Raw genomic sequence first — 25305 nt, forward strand, 5'->3', positions numbered from 1 at the left:
TTGTCCTTATTATTGGGCAATCCTGTTTCTGTCTGGTGAATGCTCGAGACAGTAGTCCTGGACCAAAGGAAGTTGTCTGTCCATGTACCTATCCAGGTTGTAAGAAGTTTGTCCTTCAAATGCAGTATGGACATGAACACAGATGCTGCTAGTATTGCACTCTGCTCATGCACTACCGCAGGAAATCTTATTCCTGTGTTAGTACAGGTTTCAAGTACGGTTACAGTGGATGGAGAACTACTGTGGTTGTTTTTGTTGGATATGCTTAAGTAAGGTCTCATTCTCAGATGGTTTTTGTTGGATATGCTTAAGTAAGCTCTCATTCTCAGATTCAGTCCGACCTTTTGGAAAAGTTCCATGGTAATGCAAAATTGCTTGTGTAAGCAACAAGCCTGATCGTGCTGTTGAATTCGACATATATAAAAAAGGAGTCGGACAAAAATCAACATTAAGTATGGGTACTTTATCGACTTAGGTTTTATATCAGTTCAACGGGAGGCAATATCTATGAGGTAGAAGACCCCATTTGCAAGGTTTGGATGGCAAAATACATTTGCAGGTCACGAGTCATCGTTGGGACAGCAAATTACTTTATACACCAAAACGCTCTGTGCCCTAGCGTTTAGCCCAAAAAGTTAAAAGACCTGGCTCGATATAAATTAATAATGCCATATCCCGTAGGCTTCGAACTTGGGAAGACATTATCCCTGTTTGTTACGCTGTCCTTCGACAATGGCCGCAGCTGCTACTATTTCACCGCCATGCGCCCTCCTTTCTTACCAAGGTGGCTTTTTGTAACGCGCCCAACTTTCTCTAGCGGACCACCGCTGCCCTAGTGCTTCGAGTTCAGTCAGTTTTTGCTTCGTTTGGTGTGACGGGACTGATGATGGTTGAATTGTAGGACTTCGTGGAGCTCTGGTTTCAACCCGTACCTTCCAATCCGCAAAGAACCAGGTCTGCTTCTGCTTGCTTCCCATGTATCCACTTTCGACTTTGACAAAAGGCTGATATGCGAACCAACAAATTACTCGCTTAAAGATGAAACAGAGCACATACGAAACTCCATAGGCGAAGGAAATGAGTGATCTTTTGTTCGTCTTCTTATTTGGTCTTCCGAACACGCTGGGGGTTCATTCAGTGCAATCTTTATTCCGCCCGTGCCCACGAATAGAATTTTGCGTGGGAAAACAAGATGGGCAAAATAAACTCGCACTCATTATGTTCGACAAAATGCTTTTGTGGTGACAGCTCTCTACGCACTCAGGTGCTATCTGAGCTCGTGCCCAACAGTTATTATCTTGAGGGATATCTGGTTTTCTTTGCTTATCCTCTATATTTCAACTGGAGTTATACCCTGGCTGAAAAAAAGGAGAAAAAAGAAGCTGGAGTCATTGCAGGCTTTACCACAATAACCATGTTTTGTGGTGCAGAGACAATGTGGAAGGGCTGTTGCTGCTCCAATTTCTGCTAAGTTTGACCTAAAGCCTCCACCTTATCCACTGGTATGGTTTGAACCATGTCTCTCTTTTGATCTTATTTAGTTCCCATGGCTTCCATAAACTAGTAGTACTTCCTGCCTTTTGCCTTGTGTTGTTTTGTTAATGGGATGGTTTGCTGATTTAATGGAATCTGTATATGTTTTGTCAGGCGGTCCTTTATAATTAAGCTTTTAAAGGTGGCACAATCTGCTATATCAATGTGTGTTCTGATGATGGTGACGGCATTTGTAGTGGCTAAATATACTTTCAAACTCTGTTTATAACTGAGCTTGACTTAGATCCTTGCAGTGCTGCCCATTTGTGTTCGTCAATGTTAAGGCTTAAGATGTCAATATCTCTGCCTCAGGATGCTCTGGAGCCACACATGAGCCGGGACACAATATCATATCATTGGGGAAAGCACCATAGGGGATATGTTGAAAATCTCAACATGCAAATAGTTGGGACTGACCTAGATGGGATGTCATTGGAGGACATTATCATTCTTTCATACAACAAGGGCGACATTCTTCCTTCTTTCAATAATGCCGCACAGGTAGTAGATTTTAAGTGGTCCTTAAAGTATTTCCCTTTGTGACCTGTCATCAAATTAATTGGCTCGTGTATAGTTACTTTTTCCACATGCTTGTGTCCTCATATGAGTCCATAGTACTTATACTAGGAGTAGATAATTATCTCTCAATCTCGTGAGGGGCTAAAGCCGGGACACATTGGGATTTCATTCTTTAAAGCTGGATTGGTACTTCAATATTCTGGAAAGAGAATGCAGCCATCGAAATTGCTCAACTCTAAGATAGGATCTTCCTGTTGCCTAATGGTAAATAAATCCCTTACTGTCATATACAGGACAGCTAGCTTGCCCATTTAGGTATTCAGTATACTAGAACTTTCATATTCACTGTATGGAATAAAGCTCAAGAATGAATTGACATTACCAGAAGAGTTCTCCTCCTCCTCCTCCTCCTCCCTCCCCCCCCACACCCCCCCCACCCCAACAGTGGCATTCCACTCGCCCATGTACCAGTCACACCTTTCCTCTTTAAGGACTTCAACTTGATTATTTGCTTACATAATCTACAGATATGGAATCATGACTTCTTTTGGGAATCAATGGTGCCAAATGGTGGAGGAAAGCCATCTGGTGACCTCCTAGAACTGATTGAGAGAGATTTTGGTTCTTTTGAGAAGTTTAGTGCAAAATTCAGGTCAGCTGCATCTACACAATTTGGCTCTGGTTGGGTGTGGCTTGCATGTGAGTGGAATTTTTCTTGTACCTGCCTTAGCTGATGTGCTTCTGTAACTTTCACCTCCAGATTCCCATTTATCTAGAAATCATTTTGGGCTTTGGTTAATGTGTAGACAAAGCAAATAGGCTCAACGTCGGTAATGCTATTAATCCACGCCCGTCCGATGAGGACAAGAAGCTTGTGGTGGTGAAGAGTCCCAATGCTGTGAATCCTCTCGTCTGGGATTATTTGGTAAGCACAATCCATAGAATTGCGGTCTGTCATTGTTCATTGCACATTCACAGATTCATATAATTCAGATGTCATGTGTCTATAGATTTATTCTTTACTTACTGTAATTTGTGATGTTTAGTATCACTGCTCTACTTACGCACTTGTTCATTTCTGTTCTGGCAGCCTCTTCTCACTATTGATCTCTGGGAGGTAATCATGTTTGATCTTATTTACTTCCTTCATTAGAAGTAATTTATAGATTTCTATCCGAGCTGTGAGAGCAGCTTTCTAATCGAATACTAATCCTGGTATGAAATTCTCTCAACAGCATGCCTACGACCTTGATTATCAGGTATCATAAATTTGCATTTTGCTAATATCTTACTTGTGCTGATCTTGTAATGCGTCACTAGAGCCTAAGCGCGTCAGTTTCATCTTTTCACAGAGTCATCGAGCTGATTATGTATCTATGTTCATGGAAAAGCTAGTGTCATGGGAAACAGTGAGTGCCAGACTAGAGATGGCGAAGGCTCAAGTTGCTGAAAGAGAGCGGGAGGAGGAGAAGAGGAAATATGAGGAAGACAATGAAAGCTCCAGCAATGAAGCTGTTGAGATGTATCTGGATAGTGGGACCGAGGATTCAGAAGCGGAATGACCCCATGTGATCTCTTGGCTGCAGTTGTATCATTATGGTCATCAATCGCTTGCACATTGGAACAAAACAGATCAGAGACTGAGCAAAGCAGAGGGCTACATTTATCACAATAAATGGATCGTTCCGCCCAGCTTGAAACCTCGCAACAGAGGCGCAGAGAGGATGCGCTTGCAAAGGCACTCGTGAACATTGCGGTGTGTAACAGTTTCGTTCTCTTGAGATTCGAAGATGAAAAATGCCCAACAGCGCTTGACTTTGAATGGGTTCCCATGGGAGTTGTGACAAGCCCAGGCTTAACTGTATGACCGTTCATCTCACCTGTTCCGATTATTATATGGGTTAATAACTGTTGCACTCAGCCATTTGTCCAAGACGTTGCTATTAGGAAAAAACCACGTTTTAAGCAAGCAAATGACAGAAAATAGGACTAAGAACTAAACAGTTCGCACTACTCGCATTTCTTTTCAAGGGACGTTGAAACATGAAATCAGAACTTCAGTAAAAATGACTGAAACTAATTGAAGGATACAATGACTAAATTCCATCCAAATCCAAGTGATGAACTTCCTGCATTACTAATTACAAAACAAGAGGAAAATCTTACCCAATAGGGGACATGATCATAATCAATGTCGGGAAATTTTTCCCTGGACTAGATTCACTGGATTGGGTGATCCACAACTATTGATTTTGTGGGTTTCACAAGATCGACGGTCATCTAGCACTGAGTTTGGGAAGGTATTTCCCATCCGTGGCTTTTCACGAGGATGCCTACTGAAATGACATATACACATGCATTGTGTATCAGAAGATGGTGTCAGAGTATCAAGTCCAAAACCTGCAGTGGATTTGCAACAATATTTAGGCACACGTCTCATCCTCCTCAAAGTCAAAAGTAAGAGTTCCATCCGCCAATTACAACCAAAAGAAAAGGCCGTCTGCTAAGTAGTACAAAGTATGGTCTTGCCATTGAAATGTCAAGAAATATCATCGTGCAAGGATCTATGATCTATTTTAGAACTTCCGAGAGGCTCCTCCTACATCCCTCAACTCCCATGATGGTTTAGCCTCTTTTGCAATATCACTCTTGATTGCTGCTTGAATTGGCTTGATGATGAATAAATACTGTCAACACCCCAGGAAAAAACAACTTAGACATTCAGATAGTTGTCAGGAATTAAATACACAAGCAAGATGAAAATTGAGCATTGCATCCAAAATCCAGACAGATGCACCAGCAAGAAAAGAAAACAAATCAATAATGCACTTGCAAGACCTACTTGGAACGCAAAAATCAAAGGGATAAACTCTTTCCATCTTCTATTGGGATTCGGCCCTTCAATCAATTTCTTGTCCACCAATATACCCTTGCTTCCATTTAAGGCAACGTCTGTGATTGTTTTCACGAGGTTAGGAATCCAAGCAGTTCCATCTGGAAGTATCTGTAGCAATATACAGGACAGTGGTATGAACTCAAAAGAACAGAATAAACCCAAATGCACCAGACAAACCAAATAACAGGATAGAAGAATTCCAGGAGGCAATTACTACCTTTTCATCATTCTCATTTTTGTTGCATCTCCCACTGTTCTCAACCAAAACAACAGGAATGGAAGACCCCTACACGAAAACAAGGAAAGTGCAAAATGAAAAATACAAAATCTCCCACCAACCAATCGATAATTCAATAACATGTGAATTCTGGCAAAATTACCATTTCCACAACTAATCCATCTACCTGTGCTGCCTACATATATAATATTTGACCAAACTTTGCATCGCAATATTAATTAAACATCAGCACTGCATAAGCTACACATTCATGCACACATTTGGAGATCGGCTCCTAAACAAATTGAAAGAAATCAACTGTTAAATTCATTTCTAGTGGAGATGAGCCTGGAGTCAGGGTCTGTATTCATCACTTCTACTGCCAAAATAACTGGTGCCTAACAATAGTGACCAGAAAACCTACATAGAAGGTTATATAATTAGGAAGTACCCCAGATCATAGCAGGAGCCTCATCAAGAATGCACTAAGGTAAGCCCGACACATCACAATTGAGTTGACTAGAGGTGGAAGCAACTTTTACTATCCCACAGCAGTCACTCATGGTCCATAAAGTTCTATGTCCCCACAAGCCAAGATAAATAAGAACCGGATTTAAAACTTTCACATGTAAGAGAATCCTTATCCTAGAACCAATGGTTATAAGTCCATCAATCTCAGTTCTCCTCCGTTAAGAATCATGAATCATCAAACCCGATGAACACTCCATCACCATCATACATGCGAGCCGTACAACAACCCAGTAAAAAAATGATCAGAGTAAAAAGATTCAGTAAAACAGTGAATACAGGGTACAAATTACAGAGTAAAACTAAGACGTGACTACAAAAACCAATAGAAGGACCAACAAAGATGATAAAATAGAAAGCAAAAGTACCCATGACTCTTGCTTCTTAATCCGGGCGCCCAACTTAACAATCTTCATAAGAGCCTCTGATCTTTTAGAGAAGAATAAATCATATTCCAAACCATCTGGTGGAGAGAGTTGGGCATGCGTAAGAACAATCAGTGCTTTGCGCCAAATTTCTTTACCAAAGCTATCAGTGATAGCTTTAATGACCTGCTTGTCCAAGTTGTCCACCCTGTAAGAATCCAAACGGTCCACATAGAGGAGGACATCTATCGTTCTGTCCAAAAGGAAGCTGCTCGACATACCGGACCAGCAAAAAATCACCATGGTGAATATGAAATTATTCGAACTGCATAGAGGTTTGCGAGACAAGGCAAGGCGCAACCCACCGTTTTATGATTTCAAGGGTTTGATCGTTGACGTATCCTCCTTCAATGAGCCCAGGAGTGTCGATGATGTTCAATGTAAACCCAGCCCTCGAGCGTGAAATCATTATGGGTCTTGGCCCCTCCGACTAGCGCACAAAAGCAAACCCAAACTGGTCACGAGATTCGAGTATTTTGTATGGAGCAGCAGCGAAATGGTCAGAACGCAGGGGAACTACCTGGAAAGCACTAACGGCGACGACTCTTTCGCCAACTACGGAATTAACGGTGGACGACTTTCCAACCCCTCCTTTCCCCATGACAAGAATCGTCAAGGACCTCACGTTCTGCAACAGGGTAATACATGAGAGCAGACAAGCCAACTCCGAGTCAGAGAACTAGGAAAAATAAGAACTTGCGCATTGGGCGTGACCCAGGCAACTCGGAAAAGGGGGGGAAGAACAACAAAGGATCCAGAAACGAAAACTCCGATGGCCGGATATTCGAGCTCAGCACACAACGAAGGGAAAATCACACGACAATAGAAACGCCGCAAGAAGATGACGGACCTCTTGCTTGAGTTTGCTGAGCAAGTCGAGCAATTTGGCCTGGGTGGCGACCGGGAATTGCTGGATCCCGACCCATTCGCGGATCAATTGAGCGGCCATCTCCCTGGGACGACCTACTCCAAGCCTCTAGTCCTGCGATGCTCAAGGGACATGCGCAATGAGAAAATTGGAAGTTTCAGCAGAAAGGGGAGAGAGCGGCGCCAGAAATCGGCAACTGATAAACCCTAAACCCCGAGAAAGCAAACCAACAGAAAAGGGAAAAACCGAAGACGAGCGAACGAGAGGGGTAGAGAGAAAGGTACCCTGATTCCGAAAGCGAGGGATTGGGGATTGGGGATTGGGATTGGGAGGGATAAGGAAAGCTTTTTTGGCTTGGCCCCCTCCTCCTCCACCTCCTCCGAAAGCCAGCCAGCGGTTGCTGCCTACTTCTTTGCTCACTGGGCGTACCCCGGGGCTATAATTGTCATTTCCCAGGCTCCCTTGGCTGCTTCTCTGAATTCGGGTTCTTCTTTTGTCCTTTTTTTTTACCCGAAATCGAAGTGGGCCGGGCGATGCTCTTAGTAAAGCCCGATTGCATAACCTCCTCTTCTTCCTCCTCGAAATGGGCATAAATTCTTCGGTTTTAGTTCTTTTGCGAGATAGGAAAACCACTGAATACGACAGACGTCCTATTTCGTATGTTTACCTAGTTGGCATTACCTCCTAGAGCCAACGCGCCGTATTTAAAGTTTTATTTTTATAAGTATGATAAATTCCATATGCTCAGCTTTATATTCTAATTATCGAAAGCGACTTATAGACTATAACTAAGTTTCGATTAAGTTTTGTATTTTGAATCATACTTATGAATTTTCTGTTCATTAGGTAAGAAATTTATAAGGTTCCGAACAGATTTAGCTTCTTTTTTCACAGGGGTACTTCAAAATTCAACGTAGCGCTAATTCTATTTTTTGAAATACCATATATTGACTAGTAAGCATATAAATATTTAATCATAATTGCTGAAATTACAGCAAGGCGGAGTTTAGAAATTCGTACTTTACCGGGGCGAGTTGGATGGATGGTGTGTTTAGCCTTGTGGGTTGCCGGACCCGAATCGCATTGGCCCGATGAGCTGGGCCCCTCAAATATTTTTCATTTTTCTTTTTCCTGTAAATTGATAGAATCCTTTGTTTTTCCGTTTTCCTCATTTTTTGCTCCTGCCATTGTAGTTCCATACGCAAGAAGAAGAAGGCTCCGGCTATGGTGGAATTCATTGACGCTGTCCGAGCCAAATGGAGGTGAATACTGTAATGTCGCGTACGCTTGGACAATGCTCGGATCAGGAAGCAGGTCTCGAAAGGGATGCTTTTATCAGCTGAATGATCACTTGTTTTCTGTTGACAGCGACACAATTTCCATGCAACAATCTACTGCACCGTCAACCAAGCTCTTGTACCAAAACCTCTATTTATCGTATTATGGTTCTCGTTATTCGCACGGCTGTTCTGTTTTACTTCCGCCGTTGCTGTAGCTGATCACGTGATCATGACCGTTCTTTGGACCCTCAAGTTCATATTAAGATATGCTTGCTGAAATCTGTTGTTCAATACCGACCAAAAACAAAGAAAGAAATCCCGTCTTCAAGACAGTGGCTGCTCTATTTTGTCGCCACCAGCCCCAATTTAATTGTCCAGTTTTTCGTTTTGTGGACATCATATCTCAATGCGTTTGATTTCTAGCCTTTTATCAGGTCTGTCTGATCTTTTGTTCACCTATGGAACGAGTCGGGGGCAGCTGAAATCATATAGTTTCTGATATGATTCGATGGTAGTTATATTTACTGTCCATATAAATCCAAGATCATAGTGATCGTAGTGATCAAAGTGATCAAAGTGGTAATTTATTTGAGATGGAATACTCTGATGGAAAAAAGCAAAAAGAGAAGATTTCTCGGTCATTCGTTCTTATTGCTTGTGACTTATAATGGATAACGGCACAAATAAGAGATTTCCCCTAATGTTCACCTGGCGATTTCATATTATGCTCGCTACCCTCTTCATTGTCTGGCTTGAGGTTCCATTGCCCGAATCATAGTCTACGACGATCTTGCACTTGTAACATGGAAGGTTAGCTGACTTATTTAAGTACGTGGCATTCTATGCTTTAAGTTTAGTGTACACCTTTTGTTCTCGGTAAAAGATGAGATTACAAATCATTAATCATTCTCTAATCTGACTTTTGTCGTTGCCGAGGGAACAAAGATGCAGGCAATTAGATACGGCTGATGTCCACACGATTGCTTGATCCTCACTGCGGAACAACAGCTTGATGTCGCCTCTTTCAGTTTGGAAGCTGAGCAAGAAGTAGCCACGGGCTTCATGAGCTTCTTCCAACATATCCAAAATTCTGTCTGTAAAATTCAAGAGCGTCAGGAGACAAAGTTGCTGTTAGTTCTGTAATTGCCAGGAATTTCAAGGTAAACTGTTGAACTGAATACTTAATAATCATACACTCTTTTGATGTGAGAACCGCTCCCAAATACTTTATTGTGAGACTCAATATCAGCTGCCTGTGTTTCAGATGGACTGATACTAATCTTTGCCTCTTTTGCCCTGAGTGAACACTTGAACATTGGTCAATATACTACATATATGGCACAGAAGACAAGCAACAGGGAGTCACAGTACAGGCATTCTACCAGAAGGTGTGACTACCGGCATTGCAGTCCTGGAATTCAGCAGCTCTTCAGTCTTTTCCAGATAGGAATTTACGATGGTTCTTGATCTGAGTGTTGCGGCTCCTCTTAAACCTGAAGATCAATTGCTGTCCTTCAAAGGGCTAAACATGTTTCCATGTGATAACATTTTTGAGGATAAAGTAGTTATGGAATCATTACATGTTGCAGCTGTGGCTGTTAGTGTGATCATGTCATCTGGCGTTTGGTTTGCAAAACCAGAGTTGATGACAGAGGCAACCTGGTCTCTGGGTGCACCCGCTGACTCCGCAGCTTCTGCACAGACAGCAGCCACCAGACTTGCAGCAAAAGAAAGGACGTTTCCCATGTTATTGTCATAAGCCACCATGCTCCTATTATTGTGCCTGCTGATATCATCTACACCTATGCTGCTGCTGCTTGTGATGCCAGCAATTGCTGCAGCCAAACGTGCAACAGATAGGGCAGCATCTACTTTGGCTGTGTGCAATCGAAGCTCCTCTTTCTTCCTGTCCTTGTACCACTTGAGTAGGCTGGCTAAAGGTTTGCCTCTTAACCATCCTTTTACATCCTTCAAGTTTAGCTGGATTAAAAGCAAAGTGTTTAATGCAGTAACCTATTATTACTCCGAAAAGATAAATAATTGCTTCACTATCATTACCCTGCTCAGATCAATTGTTGGATGCTTCTTATAGACAGCTGGGTGGGGCCTCTCGACTGCAAATAACATCTGTGAAAGATTCATGCACAACGAAAGATAAAAAAAAGAAGAAAAAAAGACATTAGTTGTTTACTTTAATTTCCCATGCATCTAACATAGACATTGTTGTCTACCCAAGAACGTAGGATTAACATTTGAAAATGAACTAAGGACCATAGAAGGCTCAAAATAATCAGTTGATTTTTGTTTTTATCAGCTAGAGTCTGAAATTTCCAAAAACTGCTGCTTCGACGCTTGTTCATGTCTTAGTTCAGATTTCTTATCAGAAAATCTGACACCTTGAGTCCATGGTTGGTGCTAACCATAGTCGAGGAGAGCCAAATATTGATGGAGTTCTCCCATTGCGGTTGCATGCAAAGAAAGTGTTCCAGGTGTGTAAAAGTTCATCACTGATAGAGACAATGAACTCACATACCATGCCCTAAATTTTTCGCGAAGTTGAAGTTTTTCAAAATTCTGAATAGTATATATTGAAGGGGTTTCATGATATAAACAAACTGACAAAGGATTATACGTTACCCGTAGGCTTGTCACTCTACTGACAATACTTTGTTTGCTTTGACTCCGATTGTTTCCGTTGATTTTAGAGTTTTGTGCATGTTTCCTTGTAGTATGAACATCACAGAGAAAGGTACTTTCTTTTGTTTCCACAGTTTCTGATTCTCCATCATGATCTCCTGTTCCACAACCCTCATTTTGCTCCTCATCAGGCTTTCCTTGAGAACAGCTATCCTCTATAGGAATTAACAGATTCTGTGAAAAGAAATCACTGGCATCATTCACGTGATAGAAGGATCATATTTGAATTTTTTTTCCTGCTGGATGCAAAGATAAGACCAATGCTGAAATTTTTTTTGAATGAGAAGGACTAGCCCCACACAGAATGATTTGGGTGCTCTCTTTCATGTATTTGTACTCATTTCTAGTAGGAAATGTCCGAAATTTCGTTTCAAATGAGTGTAATGTGGGGAGGTTTCTTACATTTGATGTGAAAATGCTTAGGAAGTCAGAGGCTGCTGGGCTCCATGAGCGAGACAGATACTCCATTGGGCTGCCAAGGACATCCAGAGACTGGCAACAGAATGAAGCTGGCTCTCTTCTTGTGTATCCATTTCTCCCTGTCCAGAATGCATCTGGCAACTCTTGTTGCTGACATAATTTATGGAAGAGAAATGAAAATAAGGAAGTGTTGAATTGACTATGCTGTCTGAAAGAAACAAGCTGCCATCAAATTTCAATCTCTGTACTCGACTTACCGTATAAGTTGGTAATCGGTACTGAGTTTTGAGTGTAACTCTTCCTAGCTTATTGCTTCGTACTTCCTCCATTTTAAGGTTAAACTTCTACCAGTAATAAGATTCCATCATTCTTTGACTGTTAACCTTTCAGGTTTGCAACAGGCAACGTCTACCACTTTTTAATGATCCGCGAACGTCTACCACTTCTATAGGGGATTTCCATTTCCACCATGTCCATCTAGTACACCTCCACACGATAGTTGCATTACCATCAGGAAAAAATAGAAGGAAACCCACAAAAGAGAATATGGTAGGTACTGTACCTGATGAGGATTATATGTGAATTCTACATTGTCATGCCTGACATGATTTTGTCAAGCGCTTGATATAGAGTATGGGCAACCAGGAAAGATGTACTCTGCACCAGATGAAACTTCAGTGGAACTAACTATGGCCCAGGGCAAGGTGCAGCTCCACTCTCAGCAGGCCAAAGATATTACTGTGCAGAACCAGTTTTCACCTGATTAACTAGGCTATTTCCCAGTTTAAAATGTGGCCATTAAGGAGGATTTGCTGTAATAAATTATTACATCCACTGGATCCTATTCATACTTTATAAAGAAGAATTAAAAATTGGTCTGATACTGACTAGTCTATCTGCTGATGATATCAGATCTAGTCAAGTAGAGTATTAATGAAAACAAATATATGTATATACATATATATATGAAAGTGTCGTGTGATCACTTGAACTCTTTGCTGCAGAATTGGAAGCAAAGAAATAAAGGATCAAACAACTGAGGATAAACTGCTCAAAGTGACGGCGCCGAAAAATGCCAGGTGAAGACTATTCCTCAGGAGTCGTCAAATTGGAGAAGTACAACGGAGATATACTGTAAGTGGAATGTCTTGTGCCTAGAAATCCTGCATAAAGCTCCAGCTTTCTTTTATAACAGTGCTTAGGCATTCTAAATGGGGAAGGCATATAAAAGGCACCTGTCAATAAATGAATGGATGCAGCGGGCTTCTCCACCGCTCCTATATCAAAGCAGCATTTTACATTGAAAATCCAACCATGAGAAGATAATTAATTGGTAAGTGAGGATTAGCATTTGAAAAAGGGGATCATGACATTTTTAGAAAGACTCACTATGTCAACTTTGCACAGTTTTCCATCTGAGAGAGAAGTCAGCTTAAATTGGAAAGTGTCATTTCCTGGTTCAAGAAATGCTTGGGACCACCTCAAGAATGAAGATTTACACACTAAACAGACGGACAGCTTGTTATTATTTTGACTATACCAATCTTCGAAGTTCTACACGACTGCCAACTTGTTCAAGCATTGGGATTCATCCAATACACATCTGGGGAAGGCATTTTCTTGTGACTCATGAGCTTCTTCTTGCCCCCTGATGTCCATCATCATCCTCCTTTGAGGTTTGGAATATTCCATATTCTCTTAGGAAGTGTGATCAACCCAAGTGCCGTAAAGACTGGAGAGAATTGGCGGGGATGAGCTCTCTTCCCCTGGCACGAAGAAAACGAGATTGATTGATATCAAAATATGTATTGAGTCCGTAATGGAAGGGTGGACGTGTCCCTAATTGGTTAACTTGTGAATCATCTTTTGTAGGGCATGCCCTGCACGAGGGTCTCTCCATGGACCAAGACAAAACTCCACGTGGCTCTCTCTCTTGTGAATCATCTTTTGTAGGGTATGCCCTGCACGAGGGTCTCTCCATGGACCAAGACAAAACTCCACGTGGTTCTCTCTCTTGTGAATCATCTTTTGTAGGGTATGCCCTGCACGAGGGTCTCTCCATGGACCAAGACAAAACTCCACGTGGTTCTCTCTCTTGTGAATCATCTTTTGTAGGGTATGCCCTGCACGAGGGTCTCTCCATGGACCAAGACAAAACTCCACGTGGCTCTCTCTGTGGCCAAGTGCATAATCCTACATCATCTTCTAAAAGAAGATATGAGCATAGGTCCAGTACTTCCCAGCGGGAGAGTGGCCTCTTTAGTCAACCTTAACCCATAAACCTATGTAACTGTACTTCTACCCGACGAATTGTCTCCTTCTGCATAGAAAGCATTCCAAATTGCCGGGATCGCGATCTTGTGTTCCATCCACTGGGCCTTGGGACGGATGATGCCTCATGACTTTCGTTATCTTCCTCCTCTCAACAGCTAGCTCGCTGTTTTCACTTTTAATTTTTCTCCTGTCTCGTCACTGCATAGCCTAATTACACGACCCACCACATAAAAGACCGGGTAGATCGGCTCCCTCTTCCACTTCTAAGGTACTAGTAATCAAATATCAGATCTTGCGTTTACAAGAACTATATGTAAGTATAGACGTATATGCATATGTGCACATCTATGCATATTAAACATTAAAAAGTGTGCAAACAGAGAGGAAAGGAAAAAGTTAGACAAGACTTCTCTTATGAGAAAATTGTCCAAAAAATCCTAAATTTATTGTATTTTTGTCAATTTAATCCTAATCTTTCAATTTTGCCAATTAAATTCTAAACCTTTTGATAATTTGTCAATTGAGTTTATCCAATCAATTTTAATCGGAAATCATGAATGTGGCATGTTGGTTATGCCACGTAGGATAGCTAACACTATATATATTTATATATTTAAATGAATTTGCTTTTTTTTTCTTTTTTTTTGTTTGGTCTTTGTTTTCCTTTTTTTTCTACCAAGTCCAGTGAGCGCCAACTAACCTCTCTAGTCGTAGGCAAGGGTTGGCAAGCAACCCTCGCCAAGCTTAGAAGAAAAAACAAAGGAAAAGGAAAAAATGAAAAGAAAAAAAAAATTATTTATGTTAGCACTAGGCATGTCACATAAAACAATTGGTATCTATGTTAGCTCTTTAACTAAAATTAATCGGATGAACTCAACTAGCAAAACGTGAAAATATTTATGACTCAATTGACATAATTAAAAAGTTTATGACTAAATTAGCACAAACATAATAAGTTTTAAATTTTTTTAACATTTTTACCATTCCTTTCTCTAGGTATCTGTAGTTGGGAAGGGAGAAGAATAAGTTGAATTGCATTGATTTGTCTATACTTAACCAAGATTATTGTTTTTTTCTATGTGATCAATTCAACAAACTTGCATGACAGCCTTCAAGGTTACAAATTTTGTCCAACTTAGTTTCCCGTCAAATTCGACATTGAAGGTTGGTGAAGTGAACACTTTGACAAAATGTCCAAGTGGGATCGAAGGGTATGTTCTCAAACTCACTAGTTAACCCAACTTCTTTAGGAGCAGTCATATTAGGAAGAAACCAAACGAGATAACTACAAAACTTATTAAATAGGAGATTCCCCATCTAAAAGTTCCAGATACAATTTCAGAGTAGACAGGACCAAGAACGGTATAAGGTGTAGGGTGAGCATGTGAGATCACCCGAACCGAGAACTGCCCGGACTATATCCATCGGTGTGGTCCGGTTCTTGGAAGGATCGGTCTGGTTCCTAGTTCCAAAGGGGGAACCGAACCGGACCAAACCAACTCTTTTTTAAAATATATATATACTTTTTAATTTCTTAAAAATAGCAATAAACCTTAAAAATAATTTTAAAAATCTTTATTTTTTTTTTTTAATTTTTTAATTTTTTAATTTTTTTTTGTTACGTGATCGGGTCCATGGGACCCGACCGGTCGGTCCGGTTCCCGGTTCCTAGGTGGAACCGACCGAACCAGGAACCCATCACCCCTAACAAGGTGCAAACTACATAAAAGATTCAAAAATCAGTTCACTCTGATGAATGTCAGGGAGTAAATCCACCTTTTTCATATATCTGCAGCTTTCCACATTTTGAAATTAGCAAGAAGTTAATGTTCCAGCTGCTTTGGAACTTACACTGCAAATCATGAACGATATCAAAAGTTTCATTTACATCACCAGGGCTATACATGTGTGGACAGATCTTATGTCCATTGAGGCAAGAACGCTACTCTTGTAGGTTTCCTTGTATTACATCAGAAGAGTCCCTTGGGCAAGACTAATGCACAACAACCATACTTTCTTTAGACCCAGCAATTGCCAAGACCTCAACATTATATCACGTCTTTTCATGCAGTATGTCCAAATTATTCCTTTGGAAAAAGAAGCCTTCTCAAGCGTCCGTTCGGCAAGATATGAACTTTTCCAGAACTCTAGTGCAATAGATCGTTTCATCTGTTCTCAGTACTGAATACAGTCCGTATATAGTAGATGCATGCCCAAAATAACTGGAATCCTGGGTTTTTTCCTGGCCAGAGGCAACCATTGTGCAAGGCTTGAGATATATATACACAGACGAATGCTTCTTGACATCAGAAGATAACTCTGGTCCTGATAGGATGGCGTCCTAAGTCTCCTCCAGCATTTGATCCTTCTTATGGAAAATAAGATAAAACATGAGTGTCAATATTAAGCTCAAACAAAAAATCACCTCAATCCAGTGCTTCTTGGATTTGATCACTCACATTTGGAGCTGTCCAACAAACTCATGAGAAAAAGAGGGTCTGAAAATGCATAACTTCTTTGCCTCACATACTCTGCATCCTGATCTTATTGTCATATTAAAGGTGTTCATTAACATTAGTAGCAAGAGTCGGGCATATACAATGGAATATCTCTCTCCAGGACTCTTTAATAGAAAGAGTCCTCAGTAGCACGAGCCAGACAATGGAACATCTCATCCTTCAATAACAGAACACACCTGAATGACCCATTTTTCCATTCACATCTATCAGGACACTGAAAGTGGCTTTATATTCTCTCCTCAATCTTCTGTATGACCTTCCTAACATTTTTTCTTCTGCAGCTTCTCTTCCTTCTCTGTCCTCCTAAGCTTAACCTTTTTCATCTTGTCTTGTTTCTCTTTTGCCCCTTCTATATCTGCTTGAATAGCTTTGTCCCTCCTGTCATCTGACAACAAAGCCAACCTAGAAAATTTCTTGGGGCTAATCACTCCAAGCCTCCCAGTTATGTCCTTAAATGCAGGAACTATGCCACGCCTCATGAAACATCCATCAATAAGTTGCATAGAATTGAACTCAGGAAGAGAAGGAGCATCCCTTAACTCCAGGTCCAAGCAAAATGGGGATTCCTTCAACCACATCCTCAGAGAGTGAGCCTTAGCTACGAGAAGCCCGGTCCTGGTCTTACATGGCAGAAATGGAGATCCCATTTCCCACAGAAAAGCCTTCAGAGTGCTGTTAAGAGAAACCAGGTTGTACTCTGCTGTCCCCGTGATCAAAACTACAGATTTTGGGGATTCAGGGTATCCCTGCAAAGATGCATCCTGCAATAGAAAGCTCTCAAATTTTTTGAATAGACAAACGAAACTTCATAAACACCATAGCAAATATTGGCCATTGTAACTAATCTATAACACTATCCCACATATTATTAGACAGCAACTTCACTGCAACAACGGATATAGTGAGTCTTCTGCAGCCTTCAGAGGTGTTGAAGATAACAGAAACTCTCAAGCCACAATCTTAATTCAAGAAGGAGAGAGAGAGTTTAGTTCTTATATGATTGTTGTTTTATGTGTATTTACAAATAGTTTTCTGTAAAGTGCAGTCTTGTGTCAGATAGTTCAATTTCTGATACTTAAAACAAGAACACAAAATTGTCAGCGATAATGCACATATTGATAAGTTATGCAAAGCTATGCATGATAAGTTTCAAGTATTATTAACTATCAATCCAAAAGCTATATCTGATGAGTTTGAAGTATCATTAGCTATCATTAACTATATTTCAAGCAGGTGTCAGCAATCTGCTGAAATTACAGTGTCAGCAATCTGCTGAAATTACAATCTATATGCATCAAAGCATGTCTCAGAAAGGCTTCTGAACTTTATATATATGTTTAACAACAGTCCTCTAGAAAAAGCGAAGAATGACTCAGATTCATATTTATATCAGCATGCACTTTTCAATTTTGTATATTGTGAGCTATATAGCAGAAGGCAATAAAACAGAGAGAGAGAGAGAGAGTGCCTGCATGTTGTCAAGCCATAAAGTAAGACCGACGAGAGCTGAACCTGCAGAAAGCTTTCTAAAATCAGCCCCCCAATCCTTTTCAGCTAGCCTGTATCAAATAGACAATGCGGCAAACTCCCTTCAGAAGAAAGAAATGTAACCAAGTCCAGGCCTGTTGTTCACATGATATCTACATATACAGCACTGGGGAAGATATTCATTAGATTGGTTCAGCCAGAAGTGCTAACCCCAGTATCCAATCACATGTTAATACATAAAACTACATAAACCAAAATACTGGCAACACCTATTAACCTAGTTTTATTCCATGGATGAAAATTAGTTATTGCAAGGACCTGAAAAACAAATTCTTTTGACCTATATGTTTGATGTTGATGGAAAAGGAGATTCTACAAAAAATGATGACTGTACAACGCACCTGAACACATCCTGGCGGTAGACACTTTTCTTAATTGCCAACTGAAAGACCCAGGAAGCAGTGGCACGAAGCTCAAATGCCCACAGAAGATCTTCCAAAGCATTAACAAAATTAAGAGCAGCATTATCTTCCAAAGGATGCAACTTCTCCAGGGCAAGGTCTACCTCTGAAACCAGTGACTTGCCCTTTTCAGTGAGAAGCCTATGAAACAAAAGCAGCCCCAACATACATCTTTAAGTTAAAAAAAGGGGAGATCGAAACCTAACATGATCACATTTCACAAGCAAAGATTGATGAAGTAATGATCACCTGATGGGAAGATCAAATCCAGCACATTTCAATGCGTTCAAGAGATTAATGGCTTCACATGCATGCTGGGACAAACTTGCAGCCCTTATGAAGCATGTCCATATTCTGTGGTCAGGCTCCACGCCCTCACTCTTCATTTTATCAAGCTTTTGAATGGCAGCACTGTAGTCACCATTTTTCATGTAAGCATCAATAACTGAACTATATGGCAACGTACTCAGATTCATTCCAGTTACTTTCAAGTTGTCAAGGACTCTTTCAGATTCCTGAGGATGTCCAGAGCTTCCGTAAGAAACCATGAGCAAGTGCATTGTGGCAATTGTTGGTTCTACCCCAGCCTCTTTCATCACTAACAGCAAATTTTCAGCTTTAGAATGATCTCCTGAATCTCTATAGAGTTTCATCATTATGTGATAAAATGAACGATCTAATTTGTACCCTTTCGAACGCAACTCCGTGAAAAGTTCTTCAGCTTGTTCCAAGTGATGCTGCTTGGCAAAGGAAGATATCAAGCTCTTGTATGTGGATAGCTTAGGTTCCAAGCTGAGCCTTCTCATTTCATGCATCAACACTAAACCTTCTTCAGCCCGACGGTCTCTGCAGTACATTACAATCAAAGTATTATATGTCTCTTCATCTGGCTTAAGGCCAGCTTCTTGAATTTTCTGGTACACTTGAACTGTCTTTTTGAAGTCCTCAATCCCTGTGTACAACCTAAGCATAGAATTCCATATTGAAAGATCAGGTTTAAATCCTGCATCTACCATCTCGGACACCATGGCTTCAACATCCCTCACTCTTTTCCCTTTGCATAACAATCCGATCATAATCCTGTAAAGATGCATGGTCGGAAAATAACCCGCTGCCTTCATTCCAGCATATATCTTCTTCACTTCAAATATGTTTCCATCTCGAGCAAAAGCATCAAGCATCAAAATAATAGAACTCTTGCTTATTTTGAAACCCATATCTTGCAACTCCTCAATCAATTTGTAAAGTTCATCCAACCGCCCACCGGTGATCAAAGCTTGCAAGAGACCATTGATGGACTCCATTGTAGGAGCAGGGCCATCTCTCATTAACGTATTGAAAATAGCCCTTGCATGCTCGTAACAACCATTGGCAGCATAAGCATGTATCAATGCATTCCAAACCTTACGATCTACTGAACGTCTCATTCTAAGACCTCCCACCAAACTTTCTGCCTTCTGCCACAGCTTCACAACACCATATGCCTCGATGATACTAACATATATTGAGTTATCATCAAATAAAATACCTTTTCTTTCTGCCTCATCAACAAAACAATGGGCTGTCTCAGGGAAGCCCATTCTACAATATATAAGCGCCATGATTTCATACAGCCGCTTCGATGGTGCAACACAATAGAACCTCATGTCCGTAATGACCTGAGAAGCTTCAACAAATAGTTCATTGTCTAAACAGCATTGAACCAAGGACTCGTAAAAGATATTACTTCTACTGAATGAACCATATGCACTAGTTTTACTATACTCTTCCAGGGCAGCATCTAGTTTGCCTGCCTTGCAAAGCATAACCACCAGTGCTTCACTAATCAGTGCGTTGGATCCAGCACGCTCCCTCAAAAATTCAAGCAAGTTTAAACCCTCTGAATGCCTGCCTGATGAGCTATATGAACTCAATATAGACAATAGATCATTGCGATCCAATTGATTCCCACTAGCAATTGCTAATCGTAACACAGTAGCAGCATGATCATAGCATTCCCCCCTCACGAGAGCTGAACAAATGACTGATGGTTCCATACTGCACAATTCTTCCATATCTTTGACTAACTTGTCGATATTGTCCACATCATTCTCTTTCCTAAGACCACGCAGCATAACCTCATAAAGGGCATGATCAGGCCTGAAATTACCAGATAGCATTTCCTGGTACAATGCCATTGCCTTCTTCATCTCATTGAACCTGAAGAGTATGTCCAACATAACTGAATACGCAAGATGATCAGGTTTTATCCCGGCCCTACGCATGCAGTTGAAGGTTTCTTCAGCCTCGACACGCTTCCCTGCCTTGGCATAGGCACATATTAGGGCACTATACGTGCGCAAAGTGGGTTTAATCCCGGCATCCAACATCTGTGTCATAACATTTGCAGCTTCTGTTATTTTATTTGCTTTTCCAAGTAAATCAATGAGAACAGTGAAAGTAACAGCATCAGGGTTCCGGCCAAGCAATTTCATGTCTTCATAGACTTGCAAGGCCAGATCAGTCCGGCCCTGCTTACCATACATGTGGATGATCGTGTTGTACGTCATTTCATCTCTCCCAAACCCTTTCTTCACCATTTCTTCACAAATCTCCTTGACCTTCTCAACTTTCCCTTCTCTTGCAAATGCATACAACAAAGAGTTATACGTCACTGCATCAGGGAAAAACCCCTTGGACTCCAGTTCCTTAAACAGCTGTTCAGCCTTACCTGATTGTCCACATCGACCAAACACTGATATCATGGCATTGTAAGTCCACAAATCAGGTTGACAATTATGGGCCTCCATGTCATCATACACTTTCATTGCCTCCTCCAAATTAGACCCACGAGAACACGAACTTATAAGAGTGTTGTAAGTTATTATGTCAGGCCGAAGACCGGACCTCCTCACCTCACCTAAAAGCTCAACAGCTAAACCAGGCACCATGGAATTAGACCTCAAGCGGGCATTCACCAAAGTATTGAAGCTCACAAGATCCGGCTCGCAACCTCGTTCGCGCATTAAATCAAGCAGTTCCTGGACCTTAGCAAACCTCCCATTCCGAGCATACACGCCCATCATTGCATTATAAACCTGAACAGTATCACCCACAGAATTCTCGGCCCTGGTGAAAATCTCGACAGCTAACGCCTCTTGGTTAGCCTTTCCCAGCACCGACAAGATGGTGGCGAGCATTCGAGCGTTGGGCGAATACCAATGCCGCAAATTCAGCCATTCATACACCTCCAACGCACGTTGCCAGTTGCATTGACCGACCCATTTGACCACGAAGCAAAAGTCAGTGGGAGTCATCTGAACCGGTCGCTCATCCAAGACATCCGCCACGAACTCCTCGGGCTTCAAAGCAAGTATTCGGTCAGTGTAGAATTTGACCCTCTCTCTCCAGTCTTTGGCCCTCTTGAGAGCCAACTTGTTCATCTTCTTGATCTTGTTCCTGCTGGGACGGCCTAACCCGTCCTGCAAGAGAGGCTCTTCTTCGTTCACGTCCAAGCGCTCCACCATATCCAAACTCCGCCTCTCCTCCTCCCCCTCAACATGCTCGAAATTGGGTTTGTCGGTCGCAGGAGAGAGCGAAGGCGGAGCGACCAAGAACTGAGAACGAGGGGCTAAACTCTCGGGGAGCTTGAGGTGGGGCCATCTCACGGACGGGGAAGCTCGGCTGTAGGTGAACTTGGGAGGGTCGTCGTCGGCTTGGTCAGCGTCGGTAGCGAAGGAAGAGGTTGAAGAAGAGCAAGAAACAAATTGGGTCTTGGAAGTGGAATCGAAGCGGGTTGCGGAGGATGACGGCGACGCGAAAATCAGGAGGCCAGTGCAAGCAGCTGCGGTGCCCATCAATGGATGCTGCAACCGCTCAATTCCCCCGCTTTAGTTTCTTCTCATGGAGCGGGACGTTGCTTTATCCATCCGTATGAACTTTGAAGGCTAATAAAGGCTTGTGCACATATAAATCGGGCAAATCTTTTGGGTTTTGGAATCGTGGGTTCACTGGAAATTTGTCGACATCTTTGAGATATTTATGCCCGGATAGTTTCTGGGGATTACCCAAAGAGAAAATCAGGCCCATTGTTTGTGGCCTGATACTTCCGTTTCTGTGAATTGAAACTGAGCAACTGAAATTGGCTTTGCGATTTGGAAAGGAACCATCTCCATAACTGATGTTTCCATGCGATATCTAACGAAAGTTGTCTCTCCCTTGCTGCTTCCTCAATTTATCCATAACGCCACATCATTTGTCCTTATATCCTCTAAATTATTATGTCTTATTGGTTGCCCTTCGAAACACAATGCCATAAGAGAGCAGCACGAAGATTTTAGATGACGAATGAAATCTAAAGTAGGCACGTCCGAACATTTCATACAGAAGTCCAGGGGAAGTACAACAATCCCATAGATACCATACATAGCTCATACTTTGACACGTAAGTAGTAGTACTCGCATAATAACAAAGCTTAAATCCACAACTCCAGTACTTAACAATATATCACAACCGCAACCAAGTTATTCTTCTTAAGGATGCCACCGTGTTGGCTGACATATGATAACTAGCGGTTGAACTCGTGTACTAATTTAATGGTGGGAAGGCTTCTCGAGATCCTCGAGGCTAGTGGGGCGGAACCAAGCCGTGTGCTCCAGCACCGAGTTCTCCGCATTCCCAGGCTTGGGAAGCTCACCGTGGGCTCGAAGGTGAAGGTCAGTCTCGGGCCCAAACACCCCGGTCTTGGGGTGTGGAGCCCAGTACTTGTCGGATGGAGCCTTGATCACTTCATCGGGGACCACGGTTGCTGTGGCTTGATCCTCAGGGTTCTTGTCATACACGGATGTGTGAGCAGCTCTCCTGCAACCAGCACATGATTTTCATCAGTTGTCGCCTTAATTAACATGCACCGATGTTTACAGATCATAGACAACAGTAATGCAAGCTTTGAATTGCACACAAACCTCGATTAACACTATCGCAAAATGAAATTTCAGGATTTGTTTCGATTACATCTATATATATATGTAGGCGACTGACTGAATTTTCTAGTTACCCCGAAAGTGTCGTCCACTTTTATCAACAGTTAGGGACTTCGTTGCTGCTTTGGCGGGCTAGTCCGGTAGGTAAGAGATTAGACCGAGATAAGGAGGCACGTCGACATTCCAGGAAAACAAAAGGGCACCAGAAAAGCAAGAGAAAAAGTCCAGAACAAGAATCCAAAGCACGCGGAATAGTCGAGGCAGGTCACGTTCGCTTTTAGGATGAGGACATAAACTTACATGTCCCCTCGATCCGTAATTGGATGTAAACAAAGCCTTCATCACCAAGTGTGTCTCCGTAATCGAGAAATGCAAACCTCTTCAATTTTTTTTGTTGTTTAGTGGGGGACAGTGTGCCGCACCGGTCGATCAAGTTGGGAACATTATGTGATTGAAAATGATCAGATGATGAGTCACGACCGACCACTATCCTTTCTTAAAGATTGGTTGCTCATCCTTCACGCTCTCCGATCTTCAATAATCAAATCACTACAACAAGATAGTGGCTCCTTTTTAAAGATCCAAGCCCACTGGCAAAGATAGATATCCAGTCATATCTAAGGATTGCTGACATAGCCCACCTCCAATCGATTTCTTGCTTTTTGGTGATAATTTTCGGTAACCCATCTTCTTTATCGGTCCCGTGAGTGGGCTGTACCGATATAAATTTAATAACATGGCTTTCCTTTTTGACCCCACCCTCATAGAATAAAGTCATCCATGCCGCAATAGCCGGAACATCTTAACTGACTTCTGTGGAGAGATTATGAAGAGGGTTCTCCACACTGGAAACAGGGGATCGAAGTTTGAAACTCCCAAGTCAGGACAGAGTAAAGGTATGTGAAATATCGTAGTTATTAAAGACAGTAATCGGGAGACCTTCTCTTCCGACGGTACAGGGCCAAACTGGAAAGAAGGGGAAAATAGAAACTCTGGATTAAACCAATAAACCCACTTAGGGGACCTCCGATTGGTTTGGGACGGGAGAGGCACCTGAAGAACACTAAAGTCAACGAGCCGCGCGTTTCTTTCTTAAGAATTTCCCTGTCTTTTTTAACACGGAATGAGAATTAGGAAAATCGTTTCGGTTGGAGATGATAATCTAAAATCGACAGGCAAAAATTTGATATGTTCAGCAGACGCTTTAGCCAGACAAGCCCTCGGTTTTCCCAGGTCAGTTAGTAATAATAAAGCTAAAGACTCAGGCTCCATACGATTCTTGTTCTATTCCGGATCGAACACGATGAATTGGCTAAAGAGCAAAAATGAAGGAAAGATTGTAAGACCGCAAGAGCGAGTAAAGAGGCCAGCCAAATAAAACCCCGAATCTAACGGAACCAGCAGAAGTGGAAGCTAGTTACTACGTCGGAATATCAAGAAGATGAAACCTCGCTACGAGTCTACGACGGGGTGGGGGGAGAGAGAGAGAGAGAGAGAGAGAGAGACCTGAGGGGAAGAGAGGAGGCAGGGGGAGGGGGCAGTTGGGGCTCCAGATCTGAGAGACGACTCGCTTGCCGATTCCCGCGATCCCAGAAGTCCTCGAGCTGGCGGCCATACAAAAGCTGTCTCTTCCTGCGTGCTCTGAAGATGAAGAAGAAGGCGATGGACGGAAGAGGGGGAGACGAGAGATCAGTTTGATATCCAAATGAGGAAGCAGCGCCGCGCGTTATATAGAGGGATCGCAGAGAAAACCCAACCGCCAAACTAGGTGGCCAGGTACACCTACCCCCCAGTCCCCGTAGTACGGCTATGTATTCAATAGTACCGTCCGCTTTTCCTATCCCTCGCCGCCGTCGCCGTTACTTTAACGGCGAACAAATGTGAAAAAAAGTAAAAGACACTGATTCGATTTTCGTGGCGGTTCTGTTCATTGAGAAAGAATTACGTGGAGAGTGATTTCTTCTGTTTTGACTTTTGAGAATATGGACGCGACGGCGTTGCTTTCTGAGTGGGGGAAGGTTGGGTGTATCTGTCCTCCCGTCGGTCAATTTATCTTTGTTGCACCCCCCCCACCCCCACTTCGCTTCTTTGGAAACTCCGCGGGGCATCCAAAAGCGCGTCTTGTCCCTTGCGAAATCACGGTTATGCCCCTCCGCCTACCGAATTGTTTAATGCAGTTTTTTCAATTGACCTGACCGGTGATGGGCACGCCACCTGA

At 42.1% G+C, this 25305-nt stretch overlaps 5 protein-coding genes across 6 annotated transcripts; 1 reads left to right on the forward strand and 4 right to left on the reverse strand.

Moving 5' to 3' along the window:
- Window positions 1-653: 653 nt before the first annotated feature.
- On the forward strand, window positions 654-3972 carry LOC104450243 (superoxide dismutase [Fe], chloroplastic). Its single transcript, XM_010064715.3, has 9 exons — window positions 654-784; window positions 902-954; window positions 1431-1502; window positions 1846-2034; window positions 2580-2751; window positions 2859-2977; window positions 3143-3169; window positions 3288-3311; window positions 3405-3972. Exons 1-9 carry the CDS (start codon window positions 733-735, stop codon window positions 3612-3614), a joined length of 918 nt encoding a protein of 305 aa, XP_010063017.2. The 5' UTR covers window positions 654-732; the 3' UTR covers window positions 3615-3972.
- A 465-nt stretch (window positions 3973-4437) lies between these two features.
- LOC104450253 (translocase of chloroplast 34, chloroplastic) lies at window positions 4438-7411 on the reverse strand. The gene is made up of 8 exons (XM_010064737.3): window positions 7271-7411; window positions 6969-7100; window positions 6639-6746; window positions 6424-6548; window positions 6062-6326; window positions 5166-5234; window positions 4895-5056; window positions 4438-4739 (listed from the first exon to the last, which is right to left on the reverse strand). The coding sequence occupies exons 2-8, from the start codon at window positions 7065-7067 to the stop codon at window positions 4629-4631; spliced, it is 939 nt and encodes a 312-aa protein (XP_010063039.1). The 5' UTR covers window positions 7068-7100; window positions 7271-7411; the 3' UTR covers window positions 4438-4628.
- A 1758-nt stretch (window positions 7412-9169) lies between these two features.
- LOC104415770 (VAN3-binding protein-like) lies at window positions 9170-11712 on the reverse strand. The gene is made up of 8 exons (XM_039300477.1): window positions 11641-11712; window positions 11366-11533; window positions 11020-11137; window positions 10325-10380; window positions 9847-10246; window positions 9649-9759; window positions 9461-9562; window positions 9170-9360 (listed from the first exon to the last, which is right to left on the reverse strand). Exons 1-8 carry the CDS (start codon window positions 11710-11712, stop codon window positions 9170-9172), a joined length of 1218 nt encoding a protein of 405 aa, XP_039156411.1.
- Window positions 11713-15416: 3704 nt separating this feature from the next.
- On the reverse strand, window positions 15417-22293 carry LOC104450263 (pentatricopeptide repeat-containing protein At3g18110, chloroplastic). 2 transcript variants are annotated; one of them, XR_005546545.1, is made up of 5 exons: window positions 18375-22293; window positions 18066-18266; window positions 17645-17735; window positions 16117-16937; window positions 15417-16022 (listed from the first exon to the last, which is right to left on the reverse strand). XR_005546545.1 is itself a non-coding variant. In XM_010064748.3 (4 exons), exons 1-4 carry the CDS (start codon window positions 21959-21961, stop codon window positions 16437-16439), a joined length of 4380 nt encoding a protein of 1459 aa, XP_010063050.2. In that variant the 5' UTR covers window positions 21962-22293; the 3' UTR covers window positions 15417-16436. The 2 variants fall into 2 exon arrangements, 1 of the variants encoding a protein (XP_010063050.2); XM_010064748.3 differs by having other exon boundaries at window positions 15417-16937.
- Window positions 22294-22697: 404 nt separating this feature from the next.
- On the reverse strand, window positions 22698-24702 carry LOC104432122 (late embryogenesis abundant protein At5g17165-like). Its single transcript, XM_039300487.1, has 3 exons — window positions 24594-24702; window positions 23872-23932; window positions 22698-22965 (listed from the first exon to the last, which is right to left on the reverse strand). Exons 1-3 carry the CDS (start codon window positions 24700-24702, stop codon window positions 22698-22700), a joined length of 438 nt encoding a protein of 145 aa, XP_039156421.1.
- Window positions 24703-25305: the final 603 nt, after the last annotated feature.

This window comes from Eucalyptus grandis, chromosome 1 (genome assembly GCF_016545825.1).
Source record: "Eucalyptus grandis isolate ANBG69807.140 chromosome 1, ASM1654582v1, whole genome shotgun sequence".
NCBI classification, from domain to species: domain Eukaryota; kingdom Viridiplantae; phylum Streptophyta; class Magnoliopsida; order Myrtales; family Myrtaceae; genus Eucalyptus; species Eucalyptus grandis.